Source organism: Coenobita brevimanus, chromosome 27 (genome assembly GCF_032717465.1).
Source record: "Coenobita brevimanus isolate Jiangsu-jjx chromosome 27, ASM3271746v2, whole genome shotgun sequence".
In the NCBI taxonomy this organism is placed as follows: Eukaryota; Metazoa; Arthropoda; class Malacostraca; order Decapoda; family Coenobitidae; genus Coenobita; species Coenobita brevimanus.
In genome coordinates, this window is record NC_136980.1 from 20,733,133 (window position 1) to 20,755,205 (window position 22,073).

The following is a 22,073-nucleotide window of genomic DNA, read 5'->3' on the forward strand; positions in this document are numbered from 1 at the left end:
ATTCTTGGACTCAAGTGACTCAACCTTAGTGGGATAAAACTGTCTGGTGTTCAATAAGAAAACTGATAAGACCTGTATCGTCATTTTTTTTTTTTTTAAATACACGACGCAATGTCATACCCAGGTTGAATAAAACCGCCTGACAGAAGCAAGACAAAAAGCTATGATTTCTGTAATTTCTGAGGGTTTAGAAAACCATGATAACATTTTACGCTCAGACTACTATAACTTACTCTCGTCCGAATTAAGCTGTTTGGTGGTTGCTGGATTGGTACAGTGGAGTTGTGCCCAGTATGGAAGGGACACTGACGCCGGTAAAACACCAAATATTCTATTGCTCACACCCAACTGAAAAATGTTGTGTGGCGTTTCCTAGGATAGAATTCTAGAGTTGTCCCATGTATGAGAGGTTATAAATATACAAATACATGTGAGGTTACTAATCTGATATATGCAGAATTAATGACTATGAAGAGACATTATGGAACCTATTCAGTCGCAGGAAGGATGGAAGAAGTAATGAAGAACAAGCACCAAAGCATAATATGGCTATATTACACTAAGGCTGGCACTGAAGTTGACTTGACGTGAAAATGGTGTAATGGAGAGGGGGGTCAACGTGAATGGGAAGTCCTAAAACTATTAATGTCATGGAACCAAATGTCTACTCTGATGAGAGTAGAGGGAAAATAAAGGCCAGAAGAAACAGGGAAATATCAAAAAGAGAGGTAGGACAGAAGAACAGGACAGTAAGAAGAGAAAGATAGGAGAAAAAGTGCCCCTTTCACTCGCCTCTAGCAATATGCAGGGACTCTGTGGAAGTACACTTTCCCTCCTCTCCTGGGAGTTGGCAGCTCTTGGTTGTGTCCACACAAGCGAGGTGTCCGGCAAGGAATACCCTGCCAGGACCACTGGGGCACGTAAGCTCCCCCACCACGACAAGGTGGCTGCCTAGGGGGAGTGGAAAGTCACTCCCAAGCATATAAATACCATTTGGCGGTAGGAAAAATGAAACAGTCTAGACATCTATCGTCGTCAGAGGGTTAGTAATGAGCATTACTGCATCTTTGGTGTCTTGAGGTCACTGTCAAGCTGAATAAAATCATCTAACGACGGCATAAATGTAGCAGTGAAGGTTTCAACTGTCGTCATAGGTCAATATCATCCACAGAGGATTACTTGAGAACGCAGTATTACTAACCCTTGGACAACAAGAGGAAACACCTAAGCCGAACAAAATCATCTGACGGCACCAAGAAAATAATTCTCAAGTTTTTTCTTGGAGTCAGGGGTTTAAACATACTGCGTCCATTGCGAAAAGAATAATAGAAATTGGAGTACAAAACGTAAATCATTCGTAATATTTGGATAAACAATAAGTGCTAGACAGACTAATAAGCTCAGCGTACACTTTTCTGCCCTTAGAGACAAGAATATCTGCCAGGCTTAGTACATTTAGCTAGTGGAAGCTGCAGTAAAATAGTCATTATCTGTTACCACCGAAATAGGACAGTTTTCTTTTCACTGCTAAGAAAAGGACATTTATACATCAGAGCGTGTGTAAATTGTTTCCTCTTATTGGTCTTCTAACTTTCCTTACTCTTTTTTATTCCTCCCTTTGCGCCATTTCTCCTTCTGATCCCCCTTTTTGCCATATTTCACTTTGCAAATGGGCTCTCCCTCATCCTTTTCTTTCATATAACTTTACTTGCTTAACTCCTTTTCCTTTACTCTTTCTTCCTCTTTCGTGCAGTACTCGTCGCATAGTTTTAGTTTCTCTATTAGATCCATCCTTTTGCATTTCTTTTCCTTACGAGAATGTAACTCTACTTGAATTATTTGTTCTTTCTACTTGCGGTTCTCTTGTCTTAACTATATTTCCTTATTTTGCTTATGGCTTTAGCTTTTTTCGGTTTTACGAATGTGCTCTCCCTCTATCTCCTCATTTTGATTTTGCTCAGGTAAATCATCTGTTACCTTTTCTTCTGCCTTCGTCCAGTACTCGTCCCATAATTTTAGTTTCTTCTTTTGATCTTCTCTTTTATGTGATTCTACCTTATGAACTGTTTTTCCATTTTTTTCATTTTCCATTTGATTTAGCTCATATAACTCTTCTTTTTCTGTTACTTCATTTTTCGCACGCTCCTCTTTTTGATCCTGCCTTATGCGTTTTCTTACCAGTGAGCTTACACCCTATCTTATCAGTATAATTCTGCTCGTTTACTTCTTTTTCTTTTACCATTTCTTCCTCTTCTTCTTCCGCATGAACTGTTTCATCCTTCGGTTCCCTCTTATTCATTAGTTCCCAAATATTTACATCGTCGAAGTCGTGCAATTTCCGATCTTCCTCTGACAAAATTGCTCTTGCTTTCATAACCTTCCTTTCCTCTAGTCTTTGCTGCTACTGCTCCATATCTATTATATATTCTGACAATTCCTTCCATTTAATCAAGTATTCTGGATCCGGCTCCGGCTTGTCATTACAGTACCTTCGCTCCCAAGACTCATTATAATAAAACAATCGTGTTAGTTCAGTCTTAGCTTCGTAGTACGTTATTGCATCTTGTAGCGAGTAGTGAGCCACGAGCGACAAGTCACCAGAATCCATCTCCTCTACTTCAGACGCCGCCAACCTGTCTTCATGGTCCATCGTTCCAAACGATCCTCTGCTCTTGGTCATCACTTCACCCTCAGACATTGTCGTGTCCATTTGTGACTTCCTCTGATGACTGGACACTTATGAACAATCTCGTGCTTCTGTGAGTAACTCTGAGATGATTAAAATCTTCTACGGCTAACTGCAACAGTGAGCTAGATTTGTCCCAGCAGTTAAAGAGTTAACAATAGCTCGTAAAAGATTGTTACACACAGGAAAATAATTATTCTGCAGACGAATGTGAAGGTACTAACAATGATACATTTTCTTTTTTCATAGCGATCGTGGAATAAGCATTTCATTTACAGCAGCCAACAATTAACACTTTGGCTTCGAAATGTTTACCTTTCATTATATGCTCGCCAACGGGGTAGATTGTGGTTCTGTGGCAGCATATCTAGCTCGCCTCTGGATGACTTCTAGTTCGATTCTGAGAGTGCTGAACTCCTGGACAAGGATTGTTTCATCACTGTTCTTAACAGAAGACCGAACCTTAGCTAAAGGATTATCTGCCTCAATGATCATTTGTGTAGTCCATTATGAATCAGTCCTATGCCGTCTTCTTCAGAATAATGGCAGACGGTTTTACACGAATCAGGAGAAATATCAGACATCAAAAACTTTTAAAAGATTATCGAATAGAGTTTTATCCGAGAACACAGAACTGTGCATTATATTCCGACTTGCTGATGGACTTCTGTTTCAGCTCATAGAGAGAGAGAGAGAGAGAGAGAGAGAGAGAGAGAGAGAGAGAGAGAGAGAGAGAGAGAGAGAGAATGCTTTTATAGGTAAGATATCAGCTTTTCTTTCACTGGCTGTTGCTCTGCCGACAAGAACCTTAACTTTTATGTTCCTGCTGAGTCTTAGAACTTTGTTCAACATAGCAGTAGCTTCTTGAACTCTAAAGGTTAGTAATGTTCCCTGGTAACCCTCTGACGAACATAGAAACCTTTACTATTAGATTCAAACAACCATCAGACAAATTTATTTAGTGTAGTAATGATCTGTCGTAATTATAACGATTATAAACAATCACTAAGTGGTCATAGAAATCTTTACTATTCCATTCTTGGTACCGTCGGATGATCTTATTTTGTTTCGCTAGTGTTTTTCATCATCTATGAGTTATATGTTGACCTATACTACAACAGCCAAGCTGTTTATTGTCTGACCCTTGGGGGCCCTTGGCCTAAAAAGAGAAAATTGTATTTATAAGAAATTCTCAACTTATGAAGTGTTGTGGATATAACCCAGCTCCCTAGGAAACATTGCCTAGCATCCACCTAGACACAATGAATATTGTTGAAGACACCCTGAGGTGTAAAGTTTGTCTCAGTTCTCTCCTGGTTACGGCGAGTGACTCTTTATGGTTAAACCGAGTGACAGAGACAATTACGTTAGTGGGTCGGCCTCTGCCGCTGGCAGGAGCCGGCAAATATCCTTACGACGATAAAAATCTTAGCTATGTTATTACATCAAAGTGTTCGGGGTTTGCAGCCACCACATAATTTTACTCAGTTTGTTAGTGAATTCTGTTATTCCAAGGGTTGGTAATCATCACTAGGAACCCTAAGACGACGTCAGATATTGTAACTATCTTATTCTTGCTAAAAGAAGACGGTATTTTTCCGTTAAAAAAAAAGGTCTTCATGTCGCCTTGATAGGTTTTTTAACGCTCTTTTATCTCTTTTATCTCTCGTGATCGATTTTCAAATCAATCCCCCTCCCAAGTGTCTTGGGGGACTGGTGGGATTCGGGGTTCTGGATGGGAAAAATGGCAAAAACAAACATTTGAAGCAAAAGTATAAAGAAAATTGGTGTAACCAGCCAAGGCGTATTCGTAGGGTTATAATTGACTGTATGAGCCACTTTGAAGCTATGCCTGTCACCGATTTTTCCCCATGGTACAGGTATGGTATACTGTACATACTCATACAAAGTAGTCAAGAACAAATGCCAGTTTTTAATAATAAAATAAGTAAGAACTGGTAACATTAAGAGATTATATTGTATATGAACCTTATAAACTGCCATTTTCTTATGAAGACTTTAAATTTAAAACTAATCATTGTTACCAACTGTTTGGTGCGCCTACTCACACGAAGGGGTGCAGTCTCACCCATTCAAGATTACCACTTACGTTGAAGGTGTGCGCTGCCACTTCAAGCGGGGTGCAGGAAGGGTAACCCCTGCTCCTAGTTTCAAGACTACGGGCGTTAATGCGTGTGTGGATGAGCACGTCACGTACAAGAGTAGTTATGGTATTGATGAGCGGGCAACTATAGTTTTAGCAAAGAGTGAAGCTGAGGATAGATGCCAGAGAAAAAACAATAATCAGGTACAAAGTAAGTGATGCAAGAGGACAGGATACAGTCAAGGCCGTCCCTATCTGAAGGCCTGGGTGTGAGGTTGATAATGTCACAGGATGAGTCACATTGCCGCCCCGCCACTCTCTTGCCTCTGTCGCTCTTTCTATTTATATCGTTCCTTAGTCTTAAATTTATTGACGACCTCCTCATAACTATCTCTCTGCCAGCACATGCAATTGGCAAGTATAATAATATTTTTCAATAGGTTAGGAAAAACGATAGGCTACTGTAAATGATTTTAATAATGCTGCTGAACCTTAGTATTTTTAAGGTAAGAAGTGATAGTAAAGGGTGTACGACCACCGTATGTAGAGAACAAATCTTATTCATACATTGTGTAATAGTAAATCAAAGCTTACTTATAAGATTTGTTTAGTGCCGAAAGTTCTTTATATATATATATATATATATATATATATATATATATATAGAGAGAGAGAGAGAGAGAGAGAGAGAGAGAGAGAGAGAGATATGGCATTGTGTATAACTTTTGTGAAATCGCTGTACTCAATAAAATATTCGACACCGACCAAATACTTATGGTAGAAAAAGTAGTATTGATTATTAATTGAAATCTGGCATGGACATTACTCACACACACAATCCAGATAATCAAAGGCTAGCTTGACAAGAACATCTTTTTGGTTAGATATGGCATTGTAATAAATTTTCCTTTAAATTGCCCGTGAAAGCTTGGAATATTTGGTTAGAAGTAGTACATACAAACATACATACATACATACATAATGGGTTTAAAGAAGAAGAACCATGTAGTCCATCCCTTGTTTGAAGGTACAGTATGTTTAATACAGCAACCCAATACTTAGATTATGTCTAATAAATGAATGTCCTTTCTGTAATACGGTGACCAGGCTTAATTACAACACTGCAAATGGGGCTTAACAAAAGAATTATAAAGCTTAGTACTTACCATTCCATTCGTATAGTTAACATTTCTCCTAATGATACTAACATTTTGTTAGCCTTGTTGTACTGTGCTAAACATTGCTTACTGTGACAAGTAAAAAATGGCATACGGTTGACCCAGCGATTTACAGGTTACAAAATCTGTACATAAAAGCCAAACGTGTGAAGGTATGGCAAAACTGACACAAATTACACCGTCTTCAGGAGGTTAAAACATCACCCCTAAATATGAACTTAGGGAAAGAGAATGGGGTAAATTTGTTATGATTCCTGGCTATCCAGAGTTTTGAAGAAAATAAGGTTAATTCATCGCCAATGCACACTAGCTAACAGACCCCAAAATCCTGCTCCTGAGCCTGAGAAAGTCACCTTCTATCGTCTTATTCATCCCTCCAAGCTGTTGCTCTCCTTCCATCATGATATTATTCCCTCCCTGCTGTTGCTGTTGGTCTCCTTCCATCATGGTATTATTCCCTCCCAGCTGTTGCTCTCCTTGCATCATATTATTCCCTCCCAGCTGTTGTTGTCCTTGCATCATCCTTTATTCCCTCCCAGCTGTTGCTCTCCTTGCATCATATTATTATTCCCTCCCAGCTGTTGTTGTCCTTGCATCATCTTTTATTCCCTGCCAGCTGTTGCTCTCCTTCCATCATATTATTATTCCCTCCCAGCTGTTGCTCTCCTTGCATCATATTATTATTCCCTCCCAGCTGTTGTTGTCCTTGCATCATATTATTCCCTCCCAGCTGTTGTTGTCCTTGCATCATCTTTTATTCCCTCCCAGCTGTTGGTCACCTTCTGTCATCTTATTATTCCCTCCCAGCTGTTGCCAAAAGTTCAGTGAAATATAGGAAGCATGAGACACTCCTCACCAGCAGGCCGCCACTCCCTTTAACAGATATTTTTAAAATCTGAAGCCAGAGAAATCTTTTCCTTTACCATTTATTCCAGCGATTTTATTTAGCTCAGCGTGATATTAGGGACATCAACCCATTCATAGGTGGCAATACTGCGGTACTTTATTCCAGCCACCATCAGATATGTTTTCCTTTTGTTGAATATGAGTCTCTGAAGCCTGGGTGTTACAACTAATTACATTAACCTCCTCATGATCAAGATATATCCAGAATTCCAGTAAGGTAACACCAGACGATAATACTGAGCTAAGGCAGAGGCAATGGAGACTATTAGAAGATTACCTGCGTGATAAATGCAAACGGTAAAGGAAAAAAAAAAATTGCCAACATCCCAGTGGAATGGTCTCCACGAAAACCTTCGCCACTCAAGGAGGTGATTGTCCTCACGCCACGTCGCAAAATTTGGTAAACTCTACGGATTCACTAAATATGTGTGTTTGTATGATCTTTGGCCCAATAGAACTATTTAAAAGGAAACCAAATGTGAGGCGGACAGGTATTCGCTCAAGAAACCATTGTCGTAAATTAAAGGAAAACTGATGAAGGGATGAAGAAATGGTTACAAACTGAAAGGTGTTTGAATGAACGAAAGAAAGAGAGTAATGATAAATGTTGCATAGGCTTTGTACAGAGTGAAGACCCTAATAAAGATGTCTTTGCAGCAGCTTGAATACAGTATACAAAAATCTATCCTCGCCAGAGAGTGAAGCAAACTATGCCAATACTAGAATGACATAAATGCATACGAGAATACTGGAGTGGAAAGATATGGATTATGTAGAGGTTTAATAAAGCCAACTGGGTCTACGAGCTCTCTACATATTCTTAAGCCATAAAGGACAAGAGGCCAGTTGTATGCTGTATGAAATTCTCTGCCGATCACAAAACTTGAGCAGTTAATGTTTTTATCGTTCGCAGGGGTAAGTAAAGACTTTTTTAAAAGGGGAGGATTCTTAACCCTTGTAGACGAGAGGCCAGTCCTATGCTGAATTAAATACCGGTAGTATGTGGGTATTAAATAAGATTAAAATCACTGTCCTGGTTAGAAATTTATCAGAATTAATTTTTTAACCCTGAGGCAACTAGATGTCACTTCTAAGCCGACTAAGAAAAATGAAATAATTTGGCGATAATCAACTGGTTTTTATTATTATTGTCATAAGAGGTTTAATGCTTATGATTTTAACTTTTAGACACCAAGAGACAGTTGAACTAAAAAAAAAAAAAAATCTGGGTTAGCAATAGTAAAACAGTTGACTTTTGACGTCCTCATGGGATTAAAGTCATTACTCAGATAATACTGTATCTATATCATTAATGCTACCTGATTACTGAATTCAGTTTAGGAAAGATCTCGTACCTAGGAATGATCTCGAATTTTGAAACTCTTTGGTCGTATGAATGCATGCTATGTCACTTGAGTGAAAGAATTATGTAAACTAAGTCGGGTTTACCATTCTTGGACTCAAGTGACTCAACCTTAGTGAGATAAAACTGTCTGGTGTTCAATAAGAAAATTCATAAGACCTGTATCGTCGTAATTTTTTTTTTTAAATACACGACGCAATGTCATACCCAGGTTGAATAAAACCGCCTGACAGAAGCAAGACAAAAAGCTATGATTTCTGTAATTTCTGAGGGTTTAGAAAACCATGATAACATTTTACGCTCAGACTACTATAACTTACTCTCGTCCGAATTAAGCTGTTTGGTGGTTGCTGGATTGGTACAGTGGAGTTGTGCCCAGTATGGAAGGGACACTGACGCCGGTAAAACACCAAATTTTCTAGTGCTCACACCCAACTGAAAAATGTTGTGTGGCGTTACCTAGGATAGAATTCTAGAGTTGTCCCATTTATGAGAGGTTAAAAATATACGAATACATTTGAGGTTACTAAGCTGATATATGTAGAATTAATAGCTATGAAGAGACATTATGGAACCTATTCAGTCGCAGGAAGGAAGGAAGAAGTAATGAAGAACAAGCACCAAAGCATAATATGGCTATATTACACTAAGGCTGGCACTGAAGTTGACGACGTGAAAATGGTGTAAGGGAGAGGGGGGTCAACGTGAATGGGAAGTCCTAAAACTATTAATGTCATGGAACCAAATGTCTACTCTGATGAGAGTAGAGGGAAAATAAAGGCCAGAAGAAACAGGGAAATATCAAAAAGAGAGGTAGGAAAGAAGAACAGGACAGTAAGAAGAGAAAGATAGGAGAAAAAGTGCCCCTTTCACTCGCCTCTAGCACTATGCAGGGACCCTGTGGAAGTACACTTTCCCTCCTCTCCTGGGAGTTGGCAGCTCTTGGTTGTGTCCACACAAGCGAGGTGTCCGGCAAGGAATACCCTGCCAGGACCACTGGGGCACGTAAGCTCCCCCACCACGACAAGGTGGCTGCCTAGCGGGAGTGGAAAGTCACTCCCAAGCATATAAATACCATTTGGCGGTAGCAAAAATGAAACAGTCTAGACATCTATCGTCGTCAGAGGGTTAGCAATGAGCATTACTGCATCTTTGGTGTCTTGAGATCACTGTCAAGCTGAATAAAATCATCTAACGACGGCATAAATGTAGCAGTGAAGGTTTCAACTGTCGTCATAGGCCAATATCGTCCACAGAGGATTACTTGAGAACGCAGTATTACTAATCCTTGGACAACAAGAGGAAACACCTAAGCCGAACAAAATCATCTGACGGCACCAAGAAAATAATTCTCAATTTTTTTCTTGGAGTCAGGGGTTTAAACATACTGCGTCCATTGCGAAAAGAATAATAGAAATTGGAGTACAAAACGTAAATCATTCGTAATATTTGGATAAACAATAAGTGCTAGACAGACAAATGAGCTCAGCGTACACTTTTCTGCCCTTAGAGAAAAGAATATTTGCCAGGCTTAGTACAATTAGCTGGTGGAAGCTGCAGTAAAATAGTCATTATCTGTTACCACCGAAATAGGACAGTTTTCTTTTCAGTGCTAAGAAAAGGACATTTATACATCAGAGCGTGTGTAAATTGTTTCCTCTTATTGGTCTTCTAACTTTCCTTACTCTTTTTTATTCCTCCCTTTGCGCCATTTCTCCTTCTGATCCCCCTTTTTTCCTTATTTCACTTTGCAAATGGGCTCTCCCTCATCCTTTTCTTTCATATAACTTTACTTGCTTAACTCCTTTTCCTTTACTCTTTCTTCCTCTTTCGTGCAGTACTCGTCGCATAGTTTTAGTTTCTCTATTAGATCCATCCTTTTGCATTTCTTTTCCTTACGAGAATGTAACTCTACTTGAATTATTTGTTCTTTCTACTTGCGGTTCTCTTGTCTTAACTATATTTCCTTATTTTGCTTATGGCTTTGGCTTTTTTCGGTTTTACGAATGTGCTCTCCCTCTTTCTCCTCATTTTGATTTTGCTCAGGTAAATCATCTGTTACCTATTCTTCTGCCTTCGTCCAGTACTCGTCCCATAATTTTAGTTTCTTCTTTTGATCTTCTCTTTTATGTGATTCTACCTTATGAACTGTCTTTCCATTTTTTTCATTTTCCATTTGATTCAACTCATATAACTCTTCTTTTTCTGTTACTTCATTTTTCGCACGCTCCTCTTTTTGATCCTGCCTTATGCGTTTTTTCTTACCAGTGAGCTTACACCCTATCTTATCAGTATAATTCTGCTCGTTTACTTCTTTTTCTTTTACCATTTCTTCCTCTTCTTCTTCCGCATGAACTGCTTCATCCTTCGGTTCCCTCTTATTCATTAGTTCCCAAATATTTACATCGTCGAAGTCGTGCAATTTCCGATCTTCCTCTGACAAAATTGCTCTTGCTTTCATAACCTTCCTTTCCTCTAGTCTTTGCTGCTACTGCTCCATATCTATTATATATTCTGACAATTCCTTCCATTTAATCAAGTATTCTGGATCCGGCTCCGGCTTGTCATTACAGTACCTTCGCTCCCAAGACTCATTATAATAAAACAATCGTGTTAGTTCAGTCTTAGCTTCGTAGTATGTTATTGCATCTTGTAGCGAGTAGTGAGCCACGAGCGACAAGTCACCAGAATCCGTCTCCTCTACTTCAGACGCCGCCAACTTGTCTTCATAGTCCATCGTTCCAATCGATCCTCTGCTCTTGGTCATCACTTCACCCTCAGACATTGTCGTGTCCATTTGTGACTTCCTCTGATGACTGGACACTTATGAACAAACTCGTGCTTCTGTGAGTAACTCTGAGATGATTAAAATCTTCTAGCGCTAGCTGCAACAGTGAGCTAGATTTGTCCCAACAGTTAAAGAGTTAACAATAGCTCTTAAAAGATTATTACACACAGGAAAATAATTATTCTGCAGACGAATGTGAAGGTACTAACAATAATACATTTTCTTTTTTCATAGCGATCGTGGAATAAGCATTTCATCTACAGCAGCCAACAATTAACACTTTGGCTTCGAAATGTTTACCTTTCATTATATGCTCGCCAACGGAAAAGATTGTGGTTCTGTGGCAGCATATCTAGCTCGCCTCTGGATGACTTCTAGTTCGATTCTGAAAGTGCTGAACTCCTGGACAAGGATTGTTTCATCACTGTCCTTAACAGAAGACCGAACCATAGCTAAAGGATTATCTGCCTCAGGGATCATTTGTGTAGTCCATTATGAATCAATCCTATGCCGTCTTCTTCAGAATAATGGCAGACGGTTTTACAAGAATCAGGGGAAATATCAGGCATCAAAACTTTTAAAAGATTATCGAATAGAGTTTTATCCGAGAACACAAAACTTTGCATTATATTCCGACTTGCTGATGGACTTTTATTTCAGCTCATAGAGAGAGAGAGAGGATGCTTTTATACTTTCATAGGTACGATATCAGCTTTTCTTTCACTGGCTGTTGCTCTGCCGACAAGAACCTTAACTTTTATGTTCCTGCTGAGTCTTAGAACTTTGTTCAACATAGCAGTAGCTTCTTGAACTCTAAAGGTTAGTAATGTTCCCTGGTAACCCTCTGACGAACATAGAAACCTTTACTATTAGATTCAAACAACCATCAGACAAATTTATTTAGTGTAGTAATGATCTGTCGTAATTATAACGATTATAAACAATCACTAAGCGGTCATAGAAATCTTTACTATTCCACTCTTGGTACCGTCGGATGATCTTATTTTGTTTCGTTAGTGTTTTTCATCATCTACGAGTTATATGTTGACCAATACTACAACAGCCAAGCTGTTTATTGCCTGACCCTTGGGGGTCCTTGGCCTAAAAAGGGAAAATTGTATTTATAAGAAATTCTCAACTTATGAAGTGTTGTGGATATAACCCAGCTCCCTAGGAAACATTGCCTAGTATCCACCTAGACACAATGAATATTGTTGAAGACACCCTGAGGTGTAAAGTTTGTCTCAGTTCTCTCCTGGTTACGGCGAGTGACTCTTTATGGTTAAACCGAGTGACAGAGACAATTACGTTAGTGGGTCGGCCTCTGCCGCTGGCAGGATCCGGCAGATATCCTTACGACGATAAAAATCTTAGCTATGTTATTACATCAAAGTGTTCGGGGTTTGCAGCCACCACATAATTTTACTCAGTTTGTTAGTGAATTCTGTTATTCCAAGGGTTGGTAATCATCACTAGGAATCCTATGACGACGTCAGATATTGTAACTATCTTATTCTTGCTATAATAAGACGGTATTTTCCTGGTAAAAAAAAGACTTTCATGTCGGCTTGATAGTTTTTTTTAACGTTCCTTTATGTCTTTTATCTCTCGTGATCGGTTTTCAAATTAATTCCCCTCTCAAGTGTCCTGGGGGACTGGTGGGATTCGGGGTTCTGGGTGGGAAAAATGGCAAAAACAAAAAATTGAAGCAGAAATATAAAGAAAATTGGTGTAACCAGCCAAGGCGTATTCGTAGGGTTATAGCTGACTGTATGAGCCACTTTGAAGCTATGCCTGTTACCGAATTTTCCCCATGGCACAGGTATGGTATACTGTACATACTCATACAAAGTAGTCAAGAACAAATGCCAGTTTTTAATAATACAATAGGTAAGAACTACTAACATTAAGAGATTATATTGTACATGAACCTTATAAACTGCCATTTTCTTATGAAGACTTTAAATTTAAAACTAATCATTGTTACCAACTGTTTGCTGCGCCTACCCACACGAAGGGCTGCACTCTCACCCATTCAAGATTACCACTTACGTTGAAGGTGTGCGCTGCCACTTCAAGCGGGGTGCAGGAAGGGTAACCCTTGTCCCCAGTTTCAAGACTACGGGCGTTAATGCGTGTGTGGATGAGCATGTCACATACAAGAATAGTTATGGTACTGATGAGCGGGCAACTATAGTTTTACCAAAGAGTGAAGCTGAGGATAGATGCCAGAGAAAAAACAATAATCAGGTAGAAAGTAAGTGATGCAAGAGGACAGGATATATTCAAGGCCGTCTGTATGTGAAAGCCAGGGTGTGAGGTTGATAATGTCACAGGATGAGTCACATTGCCGCGCCGCCACTCTCTTGCCTCTGTCGCTCTTTCTATTTATATCGTTCCTTAGTCTTAAATTTATTGACGACCTCCTCATAACTATCTCTCTGCCAGCACATGCAATTGGCAAGTATAATAATATTTTTCAATAGGTTAGGAAAAACGATAGGCTACTGTAAATGATTTTAATAATGCTGCTGAACCTTAGTATTTTTAAGGTAAGAAGTGATAGTAAAGGGTGTACGACCACCGTATGTAGAGAACAAATCTTATTCATACATTGTGTAATAGTAAATCAAAGCTTCCTTATAAGATGAGTTTAGTGCCGAAAGTCCTTATATATATATATATATATATATATATATATATATATATATATATATATATATATATATATATATATATATATATAGATCTATATATATATATATATATATATATATATATATATATATATAGAGAGAGAGAGAGAGAGAGAGAGAGAGAGAGAGAGAGAGAGAGAGAGAGAGAGAGATGGCATTGTGTATAACTTTTGTGAAATCGCTGTACTCAATAAAATATTCGACACCGACCAAATACTTATGGTAGAAAAAGTAGTATTGATTATTAATTGAAATCTGGCATGGACATTACTCACACACACAATCCAGATAATCAAAGGCTAGCTTGACAAGAACATCTTTTTGGTTAGATATGGCATTGTAATAAATTTTCCTTTAAATTGCCCGTGAAAGCTTGGAATATTTGGTTAGAAGTAGTACATACATACATACATACATACATACATACATACATAATGGGTTTAAAGAAGAAGAACCATCTAGTCCATCCCTTGTTTGAAGGTACAGTATGTCTAATACAGCAACCCAATACTTAGATTATGTCTAATAAATGATTGTCCTTTCTGTAATACGGTGACCAGGCTTAATTACAACACTGCAAATGGGGCTTAACAAAAGAATTATAAAGCTTAGTACTTACCATTCCATTCGTATAGTTAACATTTCTCCTAATGATACTAACATTTTGTTAGCCTTGTTGTACTGTGCTAAACATTGCTTACTGTGACAAGTAAAAAATGGCATACGGTTGACCCAGCGATTTACAGGTTACAAAATCTGTACATAAAAGCCAAACGTGTGAAGGTATGGCAAAACTGACACAAATTACACCGTCTTCAGGAGGTTAAAACATCACCCCTAAATATGAACTTAGAGAAAGAGAATGGGGTAAATTTGTTATGATTCCTGGCTATCCAGAGTTTCGAAGAAAATAAGGTTAATTCATCGCCAATGCACACCAGCTAATAGACCCCAAAATCCTGCTCCTGAGCCTGAGAAAGTCACCTTCTATCGTCTTATTCATCCCTCCAAGCTGTTGCTCTCCTTCCATCATGATATTATTCCCTCCCTGCTGTTGCTGTTGGTCTCCTTCCATCATGGTATTATTCCCTCCCAGCTGTTGCTCTCCTTGCATCATATTATTCCCTCCCAGCTGTTGTTGTCCTTGTATCACCTTTTATTCCCTCCCAGCTGTTGGTCACCTTCTGTCATCTTATTATTCCCTCCCAGCTGTTGCTCTCGTTGCATCATATTATTCCCTCCCAGCTGTTGTTGTCCTTGCATCATCCTTTATTCCCTCCCAGCTGTTGTTGTCCTTGTATCATCTTTTATTCCCTCCCAGCTGTTGGTCACCTTCTGTCATCTTATTATTCCCTCCCAGCTGTTGCCAAAAGCTCAGTGAAATATAGGAAGCATGAGACACTCCTCACCAGCAGACGGCCACTCCCTTTAACAGATATTTTTGAAATCTGAAGCCAGAGAAATCCTTCCCTTCAGAAGATGGAATCACCTATCTAGTTACGAAGGTGTTGATGGAAGCCTTGGTTAACCTACATTTGCAATCTCGTTTCTCATCTGGAAAGAGCAGCTCCATAAAACCTGGAAACATGCTATCATTATCTTCATACCTAGTCTCGGAAGCCTGGAGAATTTTGGCTTATATCACACATTTGATGCCTTTGTAAAACTTTTGAGTGCATGGTTCTCAATCGATTCCTCTACCCGATTGGGGATAAATTAAGTCTACGGCTCTCAGGTTTCATGAGAAAAGAAAGTACACACCCATTCAATTCAACTATACCAATGCACATGGAATTTACAGTCATTGTTGGAGCATTTGATAGATCAAAATTAAGAAAACAGTGATTCTTCGTAGCTAATCACGCTATATTTCAGGCGTAGCCAACGAACACGGAACCTGTGACGCCTTAAGGTGAGGTCCTGAGTCCTTCACTTTCGACATACTAATAAATGGCATAGCAGCTCGAGAATTCCCTGGCAAATGTCAATTGTACATTTTTGCTGGCGACACATCACTCACCACTTTGGCATAAGTAACTAAACACTCCCTATATTCATGCATTCCACAAGTTGGCCAGATTCATCTTCTCCTAATTCATTGCCTACAACCCCTACAGTATATTACTTTTACCTGGTGTTCCTCTGCAGCAGCTCCGGTTCCCAGTTTCTTTCCACTTTTGGTCTTACGCCCTAACTAGTCCTCTATTTCTTTACCCATGTCGCTTCAGTTTGGTTAGAGAGACCCCCACATCGTTCTCTCAACGCCCTCGTATCCACGACATTCCCAAAATTCTAATTAGGACCTGATTAGTCAGGGTCCTTTCAACACTGTGTCCGTTCCCTTTGTACCATATATATCTGTATGGACCTTTATGCTGAAAATAAGAGATACAAACTCACAAGCTCCTTTCCTGATACATGGCTTTCAGACGCCATCGATTAACATTCTCTTTTGGTACTCCAAAACATACCTTTAAATTACCCACAGGACCAGTGTTTATTTTCCTTTTCAAATCAACCATCACAAGCACTCTATAGCTCCTAGCCATTTGTCCTACCACTTCATTCAGCTGCGTCACCCCTATCATCACAAGATGCATATGCACTAGTCACTACCACTTTCATACCCCTGAACTGAAACTTGACATACGTACTTTACATCTCAAGCTGACACATTTGAAATCTTTCATTGCCCTCTGACACTAATCACTCATCAGCAACGGAATTCCTTCTTTTCATCTCCCACACGCATTTGTACCGGACCATACCCCTTCTTACCTTGCCACTCCTCCACTTCACATCCTTTCATCGTCGTTTCACAGTGCCTTCACGGCATACCTAGTACTCTTAAAAACAAACATCACTTCCACCCTCTTACTCTCTTCTTTCACGTCAGGAACACGGCCATTTGACCCTGTTCATTTGGGTGGAGCCCAGGGCAGTTACTGGACGCTCCAAGTTCCGTGAATTTTCTCCCATTTTGAAGAGGGAATTAACTGGGAGGAAGCTAGGGGACACTACCACTACCGGAAACCCTAGGTTTGCATTCAGAGTTTTGCTTTTTCTAGGTGGACTCATTTAGCTCTATAGTATGCAGGGGCTATCTCAATAGCGAGCGTGAGACTTTGGCCGCCACCTTGAAACACTCATACCCATCGCCTCCACCATGGTAATGCAATTGGAACACTGTTCTTAGCTTGCTGGTTCTGTTTCACTGTTTCTTACATAAGCTGACCAGTGGGCCATGGCACTATATTTCCTAATTCATCGCCTGATTTTAAAAGGCGCGGGTGTCAAGTGTAATGCATAAACATCATCAGTGCCGCCTTGGGCCCCAGGCGACGGGCACACAAACTACATGGCACTACCCATGAGAAAGCCTCTCCATACTACAGAACTCAGTGGGAGGACTCCTAACCAAGGCAAATGAGCTCCACCTGCCCTGCTGGAAGATTGTTGGTTTGTGAACAAATCTGCCCTTTGACAGGTCTTGTTTTTGGTCCTGCTATGTGTCTAGCCACCCTCCTCACAGGGCAAAACCAGTGCGGTTGTCGGTTTACACCGAAGGCGCGAACATGAAACATATGGTATTGGATTACATGGTTCCTTGCTGTAGTAGATCAGCAGACTTGACCTAAGTGTTAGTCCCACTGCAACTGCTATTTTACTCTGTGAATTATGATTCATAGTTTTCTTTTGGACTGCAGTTATCTATTACCTTTCATCTGTTTGCAAAGGATGATTATATCATGTATTATGGTTTCTGTAATACCCGATTTATTGTAAGCTGTGTTCAGTAAACATACCTAACTATCTGTCTGTGTGTTAAATATTCTAATAAACATTTACCAGAGAACATTTACGTGATTAAAGTATTTCACAATGTGAAATTAAACATATACCAGGTTTTGTCTGATAAGGAATATATATATATATATATATATATATATATATATATATATATATATATATATATATATATATATATATATATATATATATATATATATATATATATATATATATACATATATATTGTTATGAACATGTTGGTGACTCTCTCCACACTTGTTCTTGATTATGATATATTCACCGCCTCTTATTCTGTCATTATCGTTATTTATGAAATGTTCCTTTTTTGTGTGTTGCTTGAGTCTCGTAACCGTAACTCCGTTCTTCCTCAAGTATTTCTTCCCTTCCCAGCATTACTTGAAGAAGTATATAAGATGGTTGCTGGCGTATCTTGGCTGGTAGTTGTAGATGAGTGGGTAGTGGGCAGCGTCAGCGTCCTTGTAGCGGTGGCTATTATGGCGAGCTGACAGGGAGAAGGATGGAAAGGATTAGCATCTTAAAATTGATACTTCTTATGCTAAGTCTATATCAGATTAGGAGTTTGATCAGTAATTCCTGGGTATCGTTAGTCTTCCTTTCTACTGAAAACTATTTGTTTTTATGCACATGGCAAATTATGGACATAAATACCGATCTGCTTCATAACAGTAAATAAAGAGACAATAAGTTCTGACTTTCCAAGTCCAGGAATGCAAGCTACGGATCCCAGCAAAGTTTAAAGAGTAACAGTTTAGAGTTTCATATTTGTTCGACCGGAAACTGGAACGATCTTATCGTAAAAACGCAATATGAAATATAGTTATGACTACTGTACTATTATTCTTATTATGTATCGGAATTATATCGTCACACTATACCCTTTCAGTAACGCTTTAAGAAATGCTAATGGTATGAATGTATTTAGGGTCCCATATATCTGACCCTCTTCGAGAGAGTTCCAGAACATGTGACCTTCTTACAGCTAATCATTCTGCTTATTGTGCTAAGTAGCTGCATCTCAAGATACAGGAAAATGAGAGGAATGCGAGTTTGTCTTAATCTTGCTGGAGAATTCTCACAAATCATCCACGATTTATATTTTTTCTTGTTATAGAAAACATAAAACAACCCTACACTACATTCAAGCCATCATCCAACAACATCTACTTCCACAGGGTATGCTCTCGTGGTCCTTTCCACGGTCCACCAAAATCACTTCATCTCACACATTTCTTTCTCTCCCACGCACTTGCGTTTACCCCTCTCCCCCTCCCTCGAAAAAAAAAAAAAACTCTAGGAGGATATTTTAAACTTTCACTGCAGTCAAGCCACTAATCCTACTGCATCCATGTAGATAAATACAGTAATATATTCTCACTCAAACCCCACTGTTTACAAATGTTTCCATACCGTCCCACCCATTCTCTAGTGCACCATCCTTATTTCTTTACTCCCCTTTGATGGTTTTATATATAGAAGGATCCAGGTCACACGGGTGACATACTGCACATAGTTCCTCCGACCACAGTCAGCGATTCTGCTGATGCATCATAATTTGAGATACGTTTTTTTTTTTTTTTCCACTCATGTTTGGCTCTTTCCCAAGCTTTCCTTTGACCTATAGTTCCCACTTTATTGCCGGCCAATGATCGGGTCTATCTCAAAGGGTCGTATTATAAAAACAAAACGCCAGTATTGATGAACGTGAGCGTCAGGCATTCCTGTTTTTCATACCACAAATAAATTTCAGTTCACTCTAGGCGTTCATCACCTTGCTAGGGCGTAAAGTGGTACTGGAATGTGAGAGGCTGATGAACGCCACCAGAGCCCCACCTTTCTTGTAACAAACTTTTATTTTTCAGTATAAATCACTCAAGAGCAACCATGTGAGAGTTGCTGATTCAGTGTGTGGATGAACAAGGGACTGCACTAAGACATAAAGTAACATGGTGGTGGGATGAGGGTGTAGAGGATGCAATTAAGGAGAAAAGGATTTTCCGGAAATGGAAAAAGGGTGGTAACAAAGAGGAATACTTGGCTGCCAAGCGCAGGGCTAGAAAGAGGTTTACAGGGTGAAGTCTCATTCAGAGACTTTTACTTGATACCTAAATCGTATGGAAAGGAAGAATATGATAGTTAAGGCAGGAAATCAGGTGAGGAGGGAGAATAGGGACATCATAGGTGAACAGTGTGTGAAGAATGATGAAGGAAGGGTAGTGGTGAAAAGTAGGGATATGAAAGATGCATGGAGAGAGTATTGCAGCAAGTTGTTGAATGAGGAGTTTGACTGGGACAGAGAGGGTTTGGAGCCAGCCAAGCCAGTGTTTGTCCCTTGGCGTTTGATTGACGCAGCTACTGTGAGGACAACGGGCAGGATGCAGGTGGGGAAGGCAGCAGGTGTGTCTAAGTTGGCTGCTGAAATGTTGAAAGCCTCAGGAGATATAGGAGTGGCTTTAGTCACTGACTTGAAGAAAAAGATTATATATGAGTGTGTCGTCCCAGATGATTGGTGGAAGAGTATAAAAGTAAATGTGTACAAGGGAAAGGGTGATGCCCTGGAAAGAGGAAATTATTGAGACATAAAGCTTTTAGACCAGATAATGAAGATAACTGAGAGAGTTCTAGAAGGAACGGTTACAGAAAGAGTGAATATTGATGAGATGCAGTTTGGGTTTATGCCAGGCAAAGGGACCTCTGATGCCATATTCATTGTTCGACAGTTCTGGAAATATATATAGGAAAGAAATGGAAACTGTGCTTTGTTTTTGTTGATTTGGAGAAGGTCTTTGGCATAGTCCCTAGAGAGGTGGTGAAGTGGGCAATGAGAAAGCTTGGGATCAAGGAGTGGCTGGTTAGGGTCATTATGGTCTTGTATGTGGGTGCTTGCACCGAGGTAAGGGTAAATGGAGATTTGAATGATTAGTTTTCCGTGAATGTTGGTGTGCAGCAGAGGTCATCTCTGAGCCCCTTCATGTTTATTATGGTACATGAAGCCCTCTCACTTGAATTCAGAAATGGACTCCGGTGGGAGATGTTGTATGCTGATGATTTGGTGTTGATTGCAGAGAATGAAAGGGAGGCGAAGGAAAGATTTAGGAAGTGGAGAGATGGTATGGGGCACAAGGCCTTCCCAGTAAATGCAGTTAAAACAAATGTGATGGTATTTAGGGCTTTTGGCGGTACTGTCAAAGAAGAGGGAGAGTGGCCATGTGCGATTTGCCACAAAGGCATGGGAAGTGATTCCATCTTGTGCAGTGTTTATGATAAGTGGGTGCATCAGAGATGTACAGGTCGTAGTATTAGAGGGAGACTGCGAGATAACGGTGATTTCACGTGTGCGATGTGTCGGGGAGAGCATGTGGAGATTGTCAAGCGTGAAAGAATTGAATTTCCTGGTGAGTTTCTCGAGTGTGTGAAAAGGTTTTATTATTTGGGAGACATGTTATATGCTCGATGTGAGGCTGGAGCTAGCTCCGTGGCTAGAGTGAGGAGTGGCTGGAAAAAGTTCAGGGAGTTGTTGCCTCTCCTGACACTGAGAGGGCTCTCCCTCCGTGCTAAGGGATCTTTTGAGTGTAATGCCGTATGGCAGTGAGACTTGGCCAGTAAAAGACAAGTATATTCGCAGGCCCAAACGTACATAAATGGCAAAGATTAGGTGGATGTGCAGTGCGTCGCTGAATGTGAGGCCTGGAGGGGCTAGGCTTATGATGGAAGAGTTGATGGGACTGGAGTGTATTAGTTTTGTGATGAGGAGAGGTAGAGTGAGGTGGTTTGGACATGTGGAGAGGATGGGAGATGATAACTGGGTGTGGAATGTTAGAAGTGTTAATATTAGGGGTAGGGTTGCCAGAGGTAGACCGGAAATGACCTGGGACGAGGTCATTGAGTGTAACCTCAGGGATAAGGGGCTGAAGAGGGAAGATGCTAAGAGATCGAGCTGCATGGAAAGCCGCCATCAGGTGACCACGGCCGACATATGCAAGGATGTTGAAGCCTTCAAAAACGAAACGAAATGTTATAAGCATGAAATAATTCAGGAATTTTCCTTGGTTGGCAAGAATATGTGAGAAATCCAGAGTTATTCTGAAAATTTTATAAGACTTCAAGACTAAACGTTTCTGCAAACGAATGAAAGGAAACCTAACTTCCTGAGTAGTGAGGTGGCGGACAATATTTGGAGTACGAGAGTAAATTACGCTTCCAAGTTAACTTCAGAGTACCTGAGTAATTTCTTAACAGATTTTTAGGACGCCAACAATCTTAAAGTTGGTGTCAGCCAGCTCAGTGCTGCAGTATCATATGTGAGGGCAAACCAATAACTCCTGCTTCCAGTCCAACAATATCCTTGTGTAACAATCTTGGCACTGAAAAACCTTGAAAAAAATTAGCTTTTTTTTTTTTTTTTTTTTTTGGTGAGGTGCTTCTTGAAGTCTGTTATTTGCAGTTTAAGTTATGGCTGATTCATGCTGCAGATGCAGTGGTTGCTAACATAATCAGCGAAAGCCAGCCAGAACTTTGCTG

At 39.9% G+C, this 22,073-nt stretch overlaps 1 protein-coding gene across 1 annotated transcript in view; it reads right to left on the bottom strand.

Moving 5' to 3' along the window:
* Positions 1-17,920: 17,920 nt before the first annotated feature.
* The window catches only part of LOC145394427 (gamma-glutamyl hydrolase A-like), a 235,196-nt gene continuing 231,043 nt past the window's right edge, over positions 17,921-22,073 (bottom strand). The window contains exon 7 of the mRNA XM_080268293.1: positions 17,921-18,036. Within this exon, the coding sequence (XP_080124419.1) occupies positions 17,927-18,036 (110 nt within the window). The 3' untranslated portion in view covers positions 17,921-17,926. The remainder of the gene's footprint in view (positions 18,037-22,073) is intronic.